Source organism: Didymosphaeria variabile (genome assembly GCF_027946475.1).
Source record: "Didymosphaeria variabile strain IMI 356815 chromosome Unknown scaffold_10, whole genome shotgun sequence".
NCBI lineage: Eukaryota > Fungi > Ascomycota > Dothideomycetes > Pleosporales > Didymosphaeriaceae > Didymosphaeria > Didymosphaeria variabile.
In genome coordinates, this window is record NW_026611629.1 from 1,552,343 (window position 1) to 1,570,460 (window position 18,118).

General features: G+C 51.0%; 7 protein-coding genes across 7 annotated transcripts; 2 read left to right on the forward strand and 5 right to left on the reverse strand.

The window, feature by feature from the left end:
• Positions 1–30: 30 nt before the first annotated feature.
• Positions 31–1,306, reverse strand: N0V89_012561 (uncharacterized protein; the record flags this gene model as incomplete). Its single annotated transcript, XM_056221282.1, has 3 exons — positions 31–349; positions 428–723; positions 794–1,306. 3 exons carry the CDS (start codon positions 1,304–1,306, stop codon positions 31–33), a joined length of 1,128 nt encoding a protein of 375 aa, XP_056065269.1.
• A 336-nt stretch (positions 1,307–1,642) lies between these two features.
• N0V89_012562 (uncharacterized protein) lies at positions 1,643–3,000 on the reverse strand (the record flags this gene model as incomplete). Its single annotated transcript, XM_056221283.1, has 3 exons — positions 1,643–2,093; positions 2,340–2,701; positions 2,839–3,000. The coding sequence occupies 3 exons, from the start codon at positions 2,998–3,000 to the stop codon at positions 1,643–1,645; spliced, it is 975 nt and encodes a 324-aa protein (XP_056065270.1).
• A 1,821-nt stretch (positions 3,001–4,821) lies between these two features.
• Positions 4,822–6,771, forward strand: N0V89_012563 (uncharacterized protein; the record flags this gene model as incomplete). Its single annotated transcript, XM_056221284.1, has 3 exons — positions 4,822–4,984; positions 5,034–5,394; positions 5,442–6,771. 3 exons carry the CDS (start codon positions 4,822–4,824, stop codon positions 6,769–6,771), a joined length of 1,854 nt encoding a protein of 617 aa, XP_056065271.1.
• Positions 6,772–7,225: 454 nt separating this feature from the next.
• Positions 7,226–7,916, reverse strand: N0V89_012564 (uncharacterized protein; the record flags this gene model as incomplete). Its single annotated transcript, XM_056221285.1, has 2 exons — positions 7,226–7,564; positions 7,662–7,916. The coding sequence occupies 2 exons, from the start codon at positions 7,914–7,916 to the stop codon at positions 7,226–7,228; spliced, it is 594 nt and encodes a 197-aa protein (XP_056065272.1).
• Positions 7,917–11,251: 3,335 nt separating this feature from the next.
• On the reverse strand, positions 11,252–13,555 carry N0V89_012565 (uncharacterized protein; the record flags this gene model as incomplete). The annotated part of the gene is made up of 1 exon (XM_056221286.1): positions 11,252–13,555. One exon carries the CDS (start codon positions 13,553–13,555, stop codon positions 11,252–11,254), a length of 2,304 nt encoding a protein of 767 aa, XP_056065273.1.
• Positions 13,556–14,429: 874 nt separating this feature from the next.
• Positions 14,430–16,197, forward strand: N0V89_012566 (uncharacterized protein; the record flags this gene model as incomplete). The annotated part of the gene is made up of 4 exons (XM_056221287.1): positions 14,430–14,693; positions 14,810–14,984; positions 15,031–15,525; positions 15,596–16,197. 4 exons carry the CDS (start codon positions 14,430–14,432, stop codon positions 16,195–16,197), a joined length of 1,536 nt encoding a protein of 511 aa, XP_056065274.1.
• A 470-nt stretch (positions 16,198–16,667) lies between these two features.
• On the reverse strand, positions 16,668–18,112 carry N0V89_012567 (uncharacterized protein; the record flags this gene model as incomplete). The annotated part of the gene is made up of 5 exons (XM_056221288.1): positions 16,668–17,337; positions 17,392–17,440; positions 17,568–17,781; positions 17,828–18,042; positions 18,094–18,112. The coding sequence occupies 5 exons, from the start codon at positions 18,110–18,112 to the stop codon at positions 16,668–16,670; spliced, it is 1,167 nt and encodes a 388-aa protein (XP_056065275.1).
• Between the last annotated feature and the right edge of the window lie 6 nt (positions 18,113–18,118).

Genomic DNA, 18,118 nt, shown 5'->3' on the forward strand with positions numbered 1-18,118 from the left:
TTTCCTCCGCAAGAGCAGTGACATGCTGCCTCAAGGCGACGCTGCTGTCGGGCTCGGCCAGGGCGAGACCGAAAACGTAGGCTGTCCAGGATCTTCCGGCTCTTCATCATCAGTCCAATCGCTATCGTCCTCCTCCTCGTCATGGTCCTTTTTGATGAACAGCAAATTGAAAAATCCATGCCCAGGCTGTTGACAGAAAACGGTAACGCTCTCGATCATCCTCCTCTCGCCGAAAACACTCTTGTGCGTAGCGAGTATGAGCGCCGTGCTGCGACCGTTTGGACTGGCGAGGATAGCTTTGTAGGCATCATCATGGGGATAGAATACCTTCCTATTCGGCCATAGGTACCTGCAGAGCTTTGTCAGTCTCCGTTCGCGTGCTCTTGATTGAGACGGTAGGCGTATGATAGATAGGCAGATGACTCACTTGTGGCAACTCGCGTAAGTAAGCCTCTCGCCAATAGACTCGTAGACCGCCATCTGGGTCTGCTCGTTTTGGATATCCCAAATGAACATGTACTTCAAATTGCTCACTGGCTCGTTTTTCTGTGCAGCCAAGTATGCATAGTCGAGATACAAGAGGTCGTATAGATTCTTGAGCTTTGTCACTACGGTAACCTTTGGGTCCAATTGGTCACCCATGTAGGTCGGCCCAAAAGTTTCAGTGGCGACGACCAGGCCGTGCGTCACATCTATATACATTTCCGTATGGGCGGTTGTGGGCTGGTAAAACTGTCAGTAGAGCTGCCACATATGGCCCTGTATCAGGCACTGGTGAGACAACGTCACTCACCTTGTATAGAATGCCGTCGTGGGTTGTGGCATGGTCGTGATACCATTCTCTAGCTTCTGCAAATCCGCCATCGCTTGGCACGTTCAGCGGTGGGAGGCCGAGATCCTGCATTACTGGATCCAAAACCGGATTCATCGTAATTGTCCTGAGTTTATGTATCGCTGGCGGAGTGAGATCCCATCCCCAGTCATTCAGGGACTGCCAATTCGTCCAGGTGCTCTCCGCGGTTGTGCGCGAGTGTGCCGGCCTCATGAAGTTGGCGGCAACCTCATCCTTTGTGAGCATCATACCCATCAGCGTGCACCCTTTCTCGACCAACTCCTCATATCCGCCTTCTTCAGGGAAGGTTCGCCGGGCGAGAGTGCGGTCGAATCCAGCGACGGATTTGTTCAAAGAGGTGAGATTGAGCTCTCGGTGCTCAAAGGGAAGGCGTGGCTCGACGCGATCACTCTGCGGGAAACGCAGAGAGACACATACTGGAGCGATGAGCAGCAGAATGCTAAAAAGCTTCATGGTGCCGAGGGTGCGTCAATTTAGAGTCGCGCGGAACTTGAGAAGCTGCAAAAGCTGGAATGAATTGTTCTTGTAGTTGAAGGGCGGTTTCGGAAGGCACGCTAATCGAAGCAACGTCCCGTGCTAGAACCAAGTTGACAATCGAGGTGAGGGGAGCTCAAAGCGTCAGGGGACACCGAGCGTAGCTTGCTATGGGTGATGATCTATTTACTATGGTATATTATATTAGAATTCGATAGTTTCACTTGTAGACGGTATACGGCCCTGCGTACGTTCAATTACCGTTGTAAATACAAGCTGAGCGCTGCTATGCACTTCTTCGAGTTATCCCGGATCTCATCTTCTCTGTTCAAAACTCTGCGGTAAGTCCTTTCCGCCTTCACTATCCGTCCGCGACTCGCTCGTAACCTCATGCACGACCGTCTTCATAATCCCATGATCGCCAGTCTCGGGCAGAATGCTCCTCTCGCTGTCCCCATCGTCAATCCCGATATCCGACCGCCCCATAATCTTCGTATTGCGCTTGGTGGTAACCTTGGAAACATTGTACATGGGAATGCCGCTGCGACTACCCGGTGTGCGCTTGCTGGTCTGGAAAGTACTCGGCAGCACTTTGCGCAGTAGTTTTTCGAATTGCTTGCGTAGGGGTGGGAGGGAAGCGACGAGAATGCCGACGGACAGCTCAGTTGCGGACCAGATTGTAAGGTTCACGCCGTCCCAGGTCGGGTCTTTGGTCTTTTGAAGTTGGCGCAATTCGACGGTTTTGAAGATGGAGCATATTGTCGCGCTTGGATATTGTCAGCTTATGTGCTTAGGTATTGACTTTGAGTGGCAGGCTTACACGAGGCCGAGACAGAAGACTAATCTGAGTCCCCATTGTGTGCGCGATGACAACTGTACGGTCGAAAGGTAAAGGATTGGGGCCACAATATAGACTACATCAGTGAGGATGTTGGACACGCCCTGCATGTACCTAGAAAAAGCTTTCTGTCAGTAAAGGCGCACTGGATAAAGTCGGGTGGATAGTTCGTACGTGAGCGCCTGGGTACCATGGTAGAAGCATGTACCCTTGATGCCCTTGTTCCAGTTCGCCTCGAAGGGTTTCGCGCAGAACAGTCCCAACATCGGTAGTGTAAAATTGAAAACTGCCACCATCGCTATTGACAGGTAGATGATGATCTTGTAGATGAGTCCGAATGGCAAAGCTAGTAGATATGTGCAAATCGATAGCTTGAGAATTGCCATTGCAATCAGGTTGATGACCTGTCCGATGTACAAGTAGTAGCTATACTCGAGTATGTCGTGAGGTTTGCTGATGCTGGGGTCCATGATGTGCCGGCCCTGTCCGTGGATCGTGGACTTGATGCGTATACCAGATGACGCGACATTGAGACACTGCAAGTCATGTCAGCGGGAAGATCGCATCGTGTGGTGCCTCCTTGTGGTTGAGGCACAGACTTGCGTGCTTGTAAGGCAGCGATCGGCAAGGTGTGAAGCTGCACAACATCGTGATAAGCTCGGATTGCACATACCGCAGCGACGATCAGCAAGTAGTCACAGACCATGATCTTGCGCTTGCTTTGGATCCCATATATGATTCTCCATACTAGGATACCCGTACTGAGAATGCAAATGCTCAGTGTTGAGCCCAGGATTTGGCTGCCACGATCTGACCAAGTGCCATCCTCGTTCATTGTAAGCAGCAAAGACGAACGACAATACTGGTAAGAATGTAGGGATGGTGTCGGTGACAACGTTCCGGTGGTATGGGGCTTATGAATCCATAGAATAGGATGCGACGTGACAGACGGCTCGGGAGAAGATCCATCTAGACATGCCTGTGCGTTTGGTGCCAATGAACCCGGCGTCGTGAGGAAGATTCGACAGACCTTCTGGGGTGGCCTCTAGGATTCTCAGGGGTTGCTTGCACTGAAGTCGCCCGTCTGCACCGTTAGGAACATGCCTTCAACCCTGATATGATAGACCAGATAGGCCAGCCGTCTGATTTTCATGGCACTAACTGCAATCAGACGTTGCACAAATCCGATCCAAGATTTAGAGGTCCCTAGCGCCTCCATTGGCCGGGTCCCCGTGGTGTAACAGAAACCTGTCGGAACCTCCGAGCCGTGTTCGTCTCCCCACGTTGGCTTCCAACGCACGCAGGTACATCCTCTTTTGAATGCATATAGCCCTGAATTGGGATTAAAGCTCCGGTGTATCGTATTGATTGCATGTATCTCTTCTCTGCTGTTCATCATCGGCGTTGGCCGTTGAAATTTACGCACCTGGTCGATTTCATCATGTTATCAGCAGCACACAGGCATAGAAGATGACTGGTACCTCACTGTCACTGCAACGACAACGTGCATAGTCACACTGAGAGTGACCCGGTATCTTGAAGCACTTGGCGTTAAGGCCCAACCTCGTGGAATCCTTCCCTTGTTCCCCACCATTGAGCCGGATCCAGATCGTATTCGCTACTCATGCACCGTCTAGGCGAACCCTTTCCGTGGTGTCCACGTAACGCGCAACTACAAGAAGATGTGCAGTGACATGTCTGCCATCCGTGCGATGGACTTTTGTAGTTCCGGAAGAATTTTTAAAATGATCTTGTAAGTTGTTCAACGGTTGTATGGGACGTTGCTGGTTCTGGATCAAGTTCCGGTGGCGGCCTGGATTGCATGGCATGCCACGGCTCGCGTAAGCGTCGGAGAGTGGCAGGATGCAAACCTGCGGAAGAAATTGCGCCACAGCGAACTAGCCAGCCGTGCTCGCATTAGATCCTACCGTTTAGGTAGGTCAGTAAGCGACAACCTCGTGTTCGCAGCCGGATGTTCCAACAATTTCGTCCCCAAAACTGACTGCATCGACGTTTGGAAATCGCATTCATGGTGTGCGGCGTAGTACCCTCGTGCGTTATTCCACCAACTTGGCTCCCACACTTCCACATCACATATCTCCTAGCGGAATCTAACGTCAATCAGCGGGCCGAGCCTTTTAGTCCATCTTTAGTAACAAGGACACTAGCCAAGACGCTCAGTATTCTAGCGTGGAATGGAACCACGCATCCCTCCAGTCCTTCCAGGTAAAGACGTATGACGATCCTGAGGTCCTTGTCATCTCCCTGCGTTATACGATAGCTAAGTTCTCTCCCACGCCCCTGGCCTAAGCATAGATAGGCCCACCGACCGAGATCGAGGACCAGACGCGTATCCTCGAGTCAGTCAAATCGACCCAAATCGAGCACATGCTGCTACGCCGCAATTGACTCGTGTAATCGATTTCGCTTGCGGTCCAGGACCACAGGTTTGGTGGGGAGGAATCCAACGAACGGCAATTATTGCAATCACCCTGCTGGGGCGTTCATGCACAGGGGCCAGATGGAAGCTTAAAGTTCGCAGCGCGCCTGTTGCGACCAACTGTGCGCCGCGTTCTCGGAACCTGCCCAACCTGTCACTCGTTTGTTTCGCTTTTGCTTTCCAGCTACTCCGTTCGTGCATCAAAGCGGTATCAACATGCGTTCCTTCATTGCTGTTGCTCCGTTGCTGGGATTGGCTGCCGCGCTCCCGAGCGCTGAGCTGGTGGAGAAGAGGGCATCTGATACCTATGATTATGTAATTGTTGGTGGTGGTGTGACGGGCCTTATTGTTGCTAATCGATTGACTGAGAACAAGAAGAGTAAGTTGCTGATGGGTTATCCTGACTGGCACTGTGCTCACCAATGCAGCGACTGTTCTGGTGATTGAGGCTGGTACTGACGACCTGCCTTTCCAACAACGATTGCCATATGGGGCCGCCAGCGCCTTGAATACGTCCTTGCTATGGCCCAACTACGTCTCTGAACCTGAGCCATTCCTCAACAACAAGACCTGGAATGTCCGTGTCGCCGAGGTTCTCGGTGGCGGCTCTATAGTCAACGGCATGTTCTATGACCGCGGCTCTGCAGCCGACTATGATGCTTGGGAGGCTCTGGGTAACTCCGGTTGGGGATGGAAGGGTATGTACCCTTACTTCAAGAAGGGTACCACTTTCATCCCTCCACCGAAGAAGACTGCGCAGGATTTCGACATCACATGGGACCCGTCTGCGTACGTGAATCAATAGGAACGACTTATTCGCAGCTAACGTCATGCAGGTATGGTAGCGGTCCTCTTCACCTTGGAATCTCCGACTTCCAGTACCCTGATATCCTGCCTTTCATCGCGGCCTACGAAGGTGCGGGTGTCAAGAAGCTCCTCGATGGCAACAACGGTGAACAAGCCGGCTTCTCGTGGTACCCCAACACCATGAACCCGTTGACGGGCGAGAGATCCCAAGCTCGCAACTCGTATTATGACCCGATCAAGTCCGCACGATCGAACTTGAAGCTTCTCCTTCGCACTGAGGCGAAAGAGCTTGTGTTTGCCAGTGGCAAGAAGCTCACTGCTAAGGGTGTGAAGATTCTCGACAAGACTACCGGCAAGACCTCTACCGTCTACGCCAAGAAGGAAGTCGTTCTCGCTGCCGGTTCCGTCAACACCCCTAAGCTCCTTCAGCTCAGTGGTATTGGACCTAAGTCTGTGCTTAAGGCTGCCAACATTCCCCTTAAGCTTGCGCACGATGGTGTTGGCGCCAACTTCCAAGATCACCCCTACACTCTTGTCTTGTTCAACCAGTCGGCCTTGAGCACTCCCAACCCCAACTCTCTCGCCACCGACGCAGCCTTCAACGCATCAGCATGGGCCCAATACGAAGCCAACAAGACCGGCCCTCTCACCCAGGCCCGTGGAAACAGTCTTTCCATGGTCTCCCTCCCCAAGGTCGCGCCAAACGACTACAAGAACCTCGTCAAGCAGATCAAGGCCCAGAAGGACGAGTCCTACCTGCCTGCGATCTACACCGGCAGCAAGAAGCTCATCGCTGGTGTCAAGGCCCAGCGCAAGGTCCTCGCCGGCCTCTTCGCGAACAAGGAAGCCGCTATCGTCGAATTACCCGTTGGTGCCGGCGGCGCTGGTGTCCTCGTCGGCCTCGAGAAGCCCCTCGCTCGCGGCTCCATCACCATCAACCCGACCGACCCCCAAGGTCCCCCGAAAATGCTGTACAACGCCCTCAGCAACCCCGTCGATAAGGCCGTCATGGCCTCCTGCGTCCGCTTCCTCCGCACCGTCTGGAAGCGCCCCGAGGTCGCGAAGTACAACCTCGTCGAGCTATCACCTGGCGCTCAGTACACCAGCGACGAGGACATTATCGATAAGATGAACGCCGCCGGTAGCATTTGGCCTACGCTTTCGCATCCTTCTGGCTCATGTGCGATGATGCCTGAGAAGTATGGTGGATGTGTGTCGGATAAGCTGCTGTTCTATGGGGTTGAGAAGCTGTCGATTGTTGATGCTAGTATCTTGCCGCTTGTGCCGACGCAGCACATTCAGTCTACCATGTATGCTGTGGGTGAGAAGGCGGCGGATTTGATCAAGGCTAGGGCTTAGATAATGCGCTGCTAGTTTTTGTGGTTGGAACATCTGTATATATGTGGTATCTAATAATGTTCTCGAAGTAAAGACGATGTCTCCCCTTCATCGTGGTTCTCGCTCCGATGTTCGCCTGCGCAAGTACCTCTTGCGGTCTCCCTTGCTGACTGCGTCTCAGAAGTGCCAATGGCCGTGTTGGTGACAAGGATTGAAAAGAGTGAACTGGTAGATAAGAAGCATTTGCATCATGAGGCTTCTGCCATGTTGTCAAACCCCTGACGGGTTGTTAAGCTAACAAGCTTAACGAGAGTGAGTGCACAATTTTATATGCGATCTTGGAATAAAAGCAATTCTCAGACGCAACCTCGCTTTTCTCATTCAACCTTGTAACATGGCCATACTATTGACGTGACACGGCCGTAACATGCACTCAGCTGCTTGACTTCACGCTCACTTCCGAGACCTCCAGCGCTCAACTCCCAGCGTTGATATCCTCCGGTGTAAACCCCGTGAAGCACTGGAACTTCTTGTGGACGACGTACGTCTCAGTCGCACCTAGCTCCGGGGGATGGGAGAAGGAGCAATAGTCCCACACGCCGGGTGTACCAATCGGTTTGCACGCGCCGTATGCGTTTCCATCCGTTCCCCGCAGCTGCCAATTGCCAGCCTCATCTAGCCAGTCGTGGTAGATGGTCCAGTGGAACAGCGGCTTGTTCGTCCAGTGCATCTCGACCAGCTCGATATTGTCCGTGCTGTGATCGTGGATGCATCCGTCGCCACGGCAGCGTATGCCGAGCTTGTTGCCGCTGACCTATCGTTGGGTCAGTGTCATATTCAACTCAGAAGTGTAGGGTTCTTCGGTCATGATATGTGCTATGTAGAGTAAGCATCTCAAATCAGTGACTTACATCTTTGCTATCGGAGATGTGTTGTGCACGCCCGAAATCCTGGCAGCCCCAGATATGGGGCACGACACTCCAGTGGGTAGTCTCCGTATTTCCCGCTATCGTGGTGTTGACCTCGAGGTCACGAGCGTGACGCTTCATTGGTGCATGGTGGAGGACATCGATGCGATAGACGTCGAAACTGGCGACAGCGGGGGTTACCAGGGTGATGATTGCGACCAGATACACCAGGAACCTGGCGAAACTAGTGCAAGACATCTTGATTGAAGCTGAGAAGAAACGAGCTGTAAAATTCCCGGATTTGACAGCGGAAGTTTTACTCGAGGCGCTTGGAGCACGAGGGTTGGAGCTGAAGAACCTAAGCTTCGAAAGGTCAGATTATGGCAACATGGGCCTGTACCAGGGGCGCAAATGCTTACTGATTCTGACTGTACAATCTGGCGAGGTGTGGAAAGCGAGTTGAGTGGGCGAATGGAAGGCGAGTCGAGAGTGAGTGGCAGTGAGGGCATGAGGCGGTGGGAGGTTTATATTCGTGGGCGGAGACGCGAAAAGTGCACGGGACCCTTTTCTCGGTTACCCATTTGCGAAGTTGAATCAATAGTATAGTACTCGGACCCCAGCCGAATGTGAAAGACGTGACCCCACTCACACTCGTGTGACTGCCAATGTGAACGACTAATTGCCATGGCTAAGAACGCGGCCAGGACATGACCGCACTGAATGCACCTCTGATGTCGTTCCGCGGCTCGATTGAGTACTACTAGTTTCGGATATGCAAATTCACAGACTCTGAGGCTGCCGGTGCTGAAGCGAGGTCGCTTATTCGATGCATGATCATGAAGACGTTCATCGGTGCGCACCTCTTTCATATTGGTTAAGCATTTCGAATGATACTTATTTGGTAGCAGGAGAATAATATGACGACGTGGATGCGGTTGCTAGGCTTGTCCACGGGTTTGGCGTACCTATGAACGAAGTGAATATTTCTGAGTCCTTCTCTGTCCCTATGGTGAATATATGATCATACCTATAGTATATACGAGCGTAGCACGTTATATACGCAAGTTTCAGGTCTTGCTTTTGGTTTCGTGAAGTAGAAGTACCAGAATTGTTTATCTTTGCAAAGCGACGCTGGAGATCTAAATCTGAGTGATATACGTTTTGACAAACAGAGCTGCGATGACAATTTGGGACAGCATACAAAATCAAACAAGTCACAAAGCATCTGTTCCGAAGAGGGGAGGCTCTATTGATCCTGACGAGCGATATGAGCTGGCTTCAACACGATTCAGGACAGATATATAACATCTAGTTGGGCCGTGGTGACTTCTGGATGGGTCTGCGGTTGAGGGTCAATGAAGGGGACTCACGGCGCAGTTAAAGAACACCAATAGGTACAGAGCAAGAAAACATAATCGTAACTATTAGATCATAAAGCAAGGCCAACGAATGCCAGCATTCTTTCGCCACATGTTCCGACAAACAAAGAACGCCACGCGATTGCCTTTGGCCGCTGACGCTTTACATAGCACATCTCATTCCTGAGACAAAGAACTTTCAGACAATAATATATATCACCGCAATTGCGACAAAGCGCTCGAATTGCGACCGCTAAGGGTCTCATCACATCATTCGCATTTATAACAGACCATAGTTCTGGCTAGTGCTTCAACCATCATCATGCATACTTCTCTATTGATCAGTTCGATATGTGCGCTATCTTGCGCATCTGCTCTACCAAGCAATATATCCCACCGCCAACAAAATGTAGGCCTGCCCGGAGGTGTATACACATGCACCAAAGATTATTTCAGAGGTATTTTGAGCCTTCTCCTGTCCTTGCGCGGCATACTAATAACCACCACAGGTGATTGTCAATGGACTGCACCGACAACAGCCTGCCATATCAACATGGGCATACACTCTCTCGGCCCAGACGAAAACGGGTGGTGCACCACATACACAAGCTTTGACTGCACACCTGGAACAGCAGTTAAGGTACATAGATATCCAGGGCAGCAGACGGGGATGAGCGATGATTGGCACAGCTTTGAGTGTCATGCCGACGTTAATCTGCCTTCTTCATAAGGCAACTATGGGAGGTTGCTGGGGTTGGCAATCAGTACTAGAGTCGTTGTTTGATCGAACAGTCCGCTACGCGATACGATAATGTACTGTTTAAAGTTCTGGTTTCATGAAGAATTTGCCTGGGACTTGTAAATTCGCACACCTTTCTTCGGCATATCAGAATGCATGTACTATCAGCCATTCCAGCTCAGAGCTACGGGTAATATTCGTAACAGTGAAACTGAAAGCGAGCCTTGCGCGCTGACATGTAGTGACAAATGTATGTTTGGAAAGATCCCACTTTCAGTCTACCCAGAAAGAGCCTGTGAGGTTTCGTGAAGCGAAGCGAATCGTGATCACATTCAAAGCCACATCCATCACTTACTTCATCATAGTGCCCTTCCCGATGCATAACCTGCGCTATATTATGTCAAAGACGCGACTGTATGTGCAACGGATTGCAGATACCTTGCACTGTTGCGCTGAGCAATATTATCTCCACTGCGCGTCTTGTTGAGGTTGCCATGGCGCTGTGCCGCCTCTGCCATCGCTCGGCTGGGGGTTACTGGGACCATAGCCCTGCTGCGAGTTGTCCATGGAATTCATGTGATTTCGAGGGTCGTTGGTCATAGTAGCGAACCTGGGCTCGTTCACCGCACCATAAGTTTGAGGAGCCGTCGTGTACAACGGCTTTTGCGATTGCGAAGGGTACGAACTTTGACCGGTGCCTTGAAAGTTACCAGAAGATGAAGCGTATTGCCCTCCTCCGTATTGTGGAGTCTGGACATGTGAACGCGGAGCAGAATGCCCATATTGCCCTCCGCCATGGCCCATCTGTCTGTTGCGCGGGTCATTGCGTTCCATTCGATCGTATGCAAGCTCACTGTCTGTATGCCCTAGGGTTTCTGCCCTGTCTTGATCATAAGATACCGTGGCTTTATCGACCAAGTCAAAATGGGACGCGTGGAGCTGCTTTTGCATGGTGGGATCGTTTTCTCGTTCCAAGTCTCCGTCGTGGTGTGCAAGTGAAGCTGCGATAAGGAAAGCATTTCGTATTTGTCGGCCATTCCACATGCCTATTCCCGATCCATTTGCATGCTGATCGTAATGCTTGCGCGCGAAATCTAAGAGATCGTTTTCGGCTATGGAAAGGCGAGCCGACTGTTCGCCCCCGCTGCTGCTCGATAATTCGCAGGCGCTTGATATTATGCTTGAAGATCTCGACAGTTTGATCTTTGTCGAGGTGGTTGTACTTCAGATGTAAATGTACTCGAGACTTGATAGCTTCGTCAAGGACCTAAGATGCACGTACAAGTTAGCTTGAGTGACAAGGATCGGATTGCGTACTTCGAGCACGTTCTCAAAGAGCAAGCCGAACGTATGGTTTCTCTGAGACAGACACGTCTAACATGCACCTGAGGATTTACTTACACCAACACGGTTTGTAGTCAGAAACAAAACGCCGTTGTAGTATTCGAGCATTCTCAAAAACACTGGGAAAATCAATTTTCTGCTCCTGTAGGAGGTCACGAGGACATACCTGATACGAGTGCGTTTCTTTGGAGATCAGCACCAGTCTTCTCCCTTTGTGCAATGAAAACATCGGCTTCATCCAAGAGCAAAACACAGTCCCAAAGATGCGCTAAGCGAAAGATCTCTTTCAATGACGCCTCCACCTTCTCAGGTGTAAAGCCTAAGTCTCCGCATGTTATTGGAAATAGCGGCCTCTTCCACTTTTGCGCGACCGCTTCGGCTGTTGCGGTTTTCCCCACTCCCGGAACACCGTGTAATAGGATCACGATGCCTCTGCCTTTTCCTCGTATCAAATCTTGTGTGGGTATCTCGATTCCTTGCGACTCGAGCTCTTTCTTCTTAAAATGCGATTGAAGCAGTGCAGAAATTAGCCTCTTATTGACGTCTAGTATTTGCAACTGTTCAAATGCTTCACCCTCTTCACCATGTCTTTCGGTTCGCTTGAGGTACCGTGAATCGATGGGAAGGAACTTGCGATCCCACACAGCGTAAGCATACATACGCCGAGGAAGCAGTGAAAGCTCATTACCGGACGGTGCCGGTACCGCATGAGCAGGACTTGGTGATAAGCAAAGTGCTGGTTTAGTGCGGAGAAACTTTTCTACCTCAGCCTCGTGTACCCACGCGTCGTCATGAAGCTTTTCGTACCAAATAGAAGTCACCTTCGTTCGAGTCTTGTTGTTCCAACTGATGATCCGATGGGTGTCATCCTTGTCGGGCATATCAATATGTGGCGGTTTCGGGCCTAAGTAGGCAAAATTTGGCCTCCAGGACGGAATCGAATCAAAAGCCTCCGTCAGATCTACGAGCACATCACTCTCTACGTGCTCCGGATTTTTCATTGGCTCATTTGTTTTGGGGTCGGTGATAGTTCTGAGGTCAGGGCCCTTAATCAAGCTCCATCCACTATAGAAACTGTAGCGTTTGACAAGGTGATCCACATAATTGGCACCATCAGTCTTTGCTTGATCGAAGTCGGCTTGTCCCTGCCGTGGGAGATAATGCAGAGGGAAGAAGTCTAAATCGGTGACCTTTTTCTCTCCTGGCCAGAACCATGGTTGCAGATCGGTGGTAAGTGCGCCATATCGTTCGCCATCATGGTCCAAGAAATAACATCTCAGAGTCCACGTCGATCTGTCTCTGTGTTCGCATTCGTACAGCTTACAACCACAGGGCCAGATTGTGTACACATTAACGACCCTCTTTATCCGTTGCTCGGTGGCAAGCGGTTTGCCTATGTGGTGAGATTTGTTGATGTATATATATTGCCCGAGCTTGAAGAGATAATCTAGCTCATGAAAGCGAACAGTCTGCGATTTGGTGAGATTAGAATGGTCGAATCGACGAGATGGAGGTATCAAATGCTCGTCAACAAACTTGATGTAGCAGCGAAGCTCTTCCTGCGCCTCCTTGGTACCGAAGTCATACCCGGGCCTGCCCTGTGGTTCCTGATCTTGGACGGAAGAGTCGCTTTCTGCTCCTGATCTCGTCTCGTCCTCGCTTTGAGCCGCCGACGTCTCCTGGAAGATTCCTTTCGTGAGTTCTTCTACCCTTCTCTTCATTTTGTCATGGAAGAAGAGAATATAGCGGAATGGCCGCAGGAACGTGCGCGGCTCGCCCTTCCACCGCCTTCCTTGTCTGCTAAAGCTTCCCAGCAATTCCATTATCGGACGAGAATTGATTCTCACGCGGTGAATCCATGGTTCCTCCTTATAGTGTTTTGGTCGAAAATATTCAGATGGGTTAGGGGCTACATGTGGAGGCGGAAGCGGCATATAGCCTGATGCTACGGACTTCGGCGGCGCGGGCGGTGGAGAAGGCGCAGGGGCAAATACGCCCTCTCGCATGCGGTTGGTTGTTTCTTCTTCTATATCCGAATAGATATGCAAATCGGCTTCTAAAACTTCAATCGCATAGCATGCCTCCTCTTCGCTGAATCTGTTCTTGAACTCTCCCCAACTGCATTTGCGCACTTCTGGGATGGTTCGTACCGGAGTAGGGAGGTCCCCATCCACGTCGGGCTGATCATTATCTAAGCTTTTCCTAGATGCAGCCGAGCTTGATGGCGGTCGGGGGACTAAGTCTGGTGGTGGGGCAAATGGATTTATGGGAGCAGCACTGAGTCCTTGTATTGACTTCGTAAGGTCTCCAATGCTTTTGTCTACGCGATTAAGTGACTGATGAATCTCGTTAAGGCCAGCCAGTGACGCCCTCGGCGCTTCTTCAAATGCTTCCTTCGCATCAACAGCAGTCGGCCTCACGTCCGCATTGTCGATAGCATCGTTTTCTTTCTCCATTGTCCAAGATAGGTTCCGTTTGCTGGAAGTCAGCACGGTAAGGAAAATGCCTGAGCACTTGCGACAAAATGAAGGATCTGAGAAGGCAACGAGCCGACAGGAAGGTGCTGCTCGCGAGGTAAGGCTGTTTAAAATATGGAGGGATCAGCTGGCTCATCAGAAGCGAAAGCAGCCCCTAAACCCATCGCTCGATAAGATCAAAGCTTGCTGACGCATGGAACATCACACAAGCAATTACTGGGCGGCACGTTTTGAAGTCGACCAATAGCACGACGCTTACCCTACATGTAACCCTACGACCGCGGCGCAGTGCATGCGTTTCTCGCTTATTCGTGCATCAATCCATGACATACCTAATGCTACTGGCTCCAGCATTGAGAGCACATAGGCAACCGCACAGCCTGGACATTTAGACAGATTGGCACTTGACTGCGGATAGCCTCTTGACGGTTACAGGAATTGACTTTCCTGCAGATACTCACGGCCGTTGTCAATAAGCAGCGTTATGAAACCAAGAACGAAATTGCAACGCTCCAAGAGAACCAGGAAAACTCCTCTTGATATTTCAGTGTCATCGTAAGAATATACAGAGGAGATAACAGTATCTTACCAGGTGTCCTCAGACGTCCGAGCAGAAGACATATTATTGCGCGGACCATGGAATCAACTGCAGCCTTTCCGCAGCCCACAAAGGCAATTAAAGATGCGTTGAGTGATCAGCGTGAAATTAAAGCGTTCGAACACTGGAAAAGTCGCGCGGGCAACGACTTACATCCGACGTTTGGCGAGAAAACGGTGTATGACAGCCAACGCGCAGTCTGGAGAGCTCCTGTCACTCAGTAAGCGCACTAAACACCTCTTCAGTAGAGTGCTTATGTTGTCTAGGGAACTCGAAAATGTCCTTGCTTCGGCACAACAGCTCGATCCGTCGTTCGACTTGAAGGATTGCACATGGGAAGCCTTGCTAGGCCATATCGACGCAGCAATCGAGATAGACGATCGAAAGAACAAAAACAAAATTCGTCGCGGTGTCAGAAACGCAAAAGCAGATGTGCAGTTGCTGAATTCTTTGATATCGATCATCCCGGATGAGAAAGGCCTAAGTCTCCTACGTGGAGGACTCTCTATCATATTTCAGGTGAGTGAGAATCGCAGTTCTTTTGCTCGCGGGCACATCCTGATTGAAGAAGCTTGTGTGGATTCAGCTGACACCGTCTCGCTCAGTCATGGATCCAACGTATCGAGACCAAAGAGCACATTCTAGGAATCCTTACAGGGATTATTGAGCTTTTCGCATTATCCGCTGCACAAAGACGTTTATTCGCAAGTGATGACGAGTTGCGAGCCTCACTCTTCGATTTATATGGCGTTATGTTGGATACTGTTCAAGAGCTGATTCGCATATTACTGCGAGTGCATAAAGGCAACTGTAAGGGAAGTGGCTATTGAGATAGTCACACATGCTGATGAAACAGGGCTCCAGCGTGTTCGCAAGCAGCTACCACCTCATGAGTCCCAAAAGGTCGAAGAGATTGTGACTCATATCGAGGTTGTCAAGAAACGAGTCACGAATAGACTCAACCTCTTGAGCTTGGAGCGTGACACCAACACCTACAAAAACACCCAGATCATCAAGGACGAAGTTCAAGCCACACGCTATCACATTTCCACCGTTGAAGTCAACGTGAACACCATGTCCCACAACATGCGGGCAACACAACAGACTGCCGAGGATATCTATGTTCAAAATCAAGACATCAGCACGCAGCTGGATGGAATAGGTACATCCGTCAATAATGCCAGCGCCAATATTCAAAGCTACGTCGAGGCCTCAGTGGCGCGACAGTTCGAGCGGTGGAAGCAAGAGTTCGATTCCGGCCTACGCAGTATGCAAAAGGAGAACCAAGATGTTGTAAGCATGATACAGACATCCATGTACCAGTTCATGGGCGAGAAAATGAACGCTGAGAGTAAGTGCCGCCCAGAAGAGGGCCACCCAGAATACACCCACGCAATGACACCACACTGACCATCACGAAGGACTCGGCTGGCTTCCGCGCCCTGCCCCCCAACACCAACCTCTAACCTATCAACCGATAGAAATCCCTCTCGAACAACTCACGCATATCCTCAACGTCGACCCCACCCCCATGCTCCAAGAAACGCAAAGCATATTGCGCCTCACGCACGCCATGCAACCAGATGGTCTCACAAAAGTCCGCAGTCTCATATCAACAGGACAACTCCGCGCCTGGATGAGTCTTCCCTTCCCAAACGTACTCCTCGTAGACGGACACTGCAGAGACCAAGGCCAGGGACGAACATCCCCGCTCTCCATCTTCTGCGCTTCACTGGCCGCCACGCTGGCACAATCCAGCTCAAACATCGTCTTGCATTTCTTCTGCGAACACCACAGCCAGCCGGAGTACGATGCAGTCAGTGGCCCAGCTGGATTACTACGCTCACTCATCACGCAGTTGCTACTGTATCCGGATGCGTGTAACATGCCGACCGTGGCACTGGAGCAGAGCATGTGGGAAGCGATATCAAGACATGAAGTACCCGCGCTGCTCAGCCTTTTCGAACAGATACTGGTGAGTACAGTCCTACCGTTGGTGGCTTGGACTCACGCTTTGGACTAGCTAGTATTGCCGACGGACAAGACGATATACACAATCCTAGACTCCATATCCGCTTACCAAAGCACCTTACACGACTACACTCAGCCCACCCTGCAGGTCTTGCAGGTCTTGCACCGGCTAGCGGACGAACGACGACCAGGACCACGACTGAAGCTCCTGATGACAAGCGCGAATAGAACGATGGATGTACCTTACATTGTTAACCAGGCAGGTGGCGAGTATGTCGCTTTGCAAACGAGCTCTACGGGTCGACGAGGGGCATCTATGCGCGGTCGTCCCTTCGAGCAGGATATACACATGGTCATGCAGAACCCCCATGATACAACATTTTTGAATCCTGTGGATCAACGCAGTCATAGGGGCTATGGTGATGAAGTGGAGCGCAACGATATATCTATTGAACGCCCGCGTTCTGTCGGAAGATTTATGTAGATTGCTCATGATGATGCCCTATATCATTTCATTTCATATCATTTCATATCATCCTTACTCCCCCACTTCACATTCACACTGAGAATAGTCTTATGCATACAAGCGCATAACTCCGGGATGCGAAACGGCTTACTGATGACGTCGTCCATGCCTGCTTCGAGCGCCTCCGTCACCTGCTCGCTGCGCACATTGGCCGTTACTGCGATGACGGGAATATGTCCCCTTACGATTCCTTGGGACTGTAGCTTGCGGATCTCGCGCACGCAGGTTAGGCCGTCCATTACGGGCATCTCCCAGTCCATCAGGATCAGCGATAGTTCCTGTGTTGCGGATCCCTCGTCGGGGATGCAGTATGTTGTTTTGCGGACGTAGTCGAGGGCTTCGACGCCGTGGTTCGCAACGGCGACGTTCATGCCGATATTTCTTAGTTGCTTTGCTAGCACACGCTGGTTGACGAGGTTGTCTTCGACGATGAGAACCTTGACGTGGGCATTTCCCTCTTTGTTTTCGCTCAGCTTGCGGCCGATGGCTGGAGGCTTGTCTGTGTCGTCGCGAGAGCGATTGGCGAGAACGGTGGACTGTGCGCGTACGCTGAGGTCGGTTGCGGTTTCGTCCTGAGGCGAGGGCAGGGAGGCTTTGCGGCATTTTACGTAGAAGGAGAAGGTGCTGCCGACTTTGGCTTTTGATGCGAAGCTGATGGCGCCGCCACTTCGAGAAGATTAGCAGACTATCTTGGAGAGGATTGCTAGGGTAAGGACCTACTGAAGTTCGGTGAGCCGGCGCGAGATAAAGAGACCAAGACCAGATCCACCTGCAGAAGGCAATTAGCGAACAGAGAAGGATTGAAGAAGGCAATATACCATAATCGATATGTGTGCGAGGCGAAGCTTGCGAGAAGCGCGCAAAGAGTAAATCATGTTCAGCATCGGTTAACCCACGGCCTGTGTCATGCACGGAGAAGATCATGTACGCAACCTTTCCCTTGTCCCAATCTGTCTGCAGAGTGTGCGACACTTCCGCCCCAGGCGTACGATGAAACTTCACACGCTCATCGAGTCCTTGAAGTGGTGGTTCGGTAGATAAACCCAGCCTAACGCTGATGTGACGCGTCTCCTCAAGCCTTGTAAACTTGATAGCATTGGTGATGAGGTTCTAGATTGTTAGCTATAACCGTGAATCGTGCAGCTGTAACACTCACAATCAAAATTTGGAGGACGCGTGTCGGATCTAAGGAAACATAATTGATGCTTGTGTTGCTGCAAGAAGCCTCGGCGTGATACTCTAGGGCGACGCCGGCGGCTTTGGCTTCACCCTCGAACATCTTAACTGCATCGCGAGCGATTGACTGAAGCGGGACATCGACCGGTGTCATGACGAAGAGTCCGGAATCCAGCTTCGACATTGTAAGGACATCTAGAGGATGTTACATTTATTGTGGCACACACGTGTTAGGGTAGCGCTTACCATCGACAATAGTCTTCATATGCTT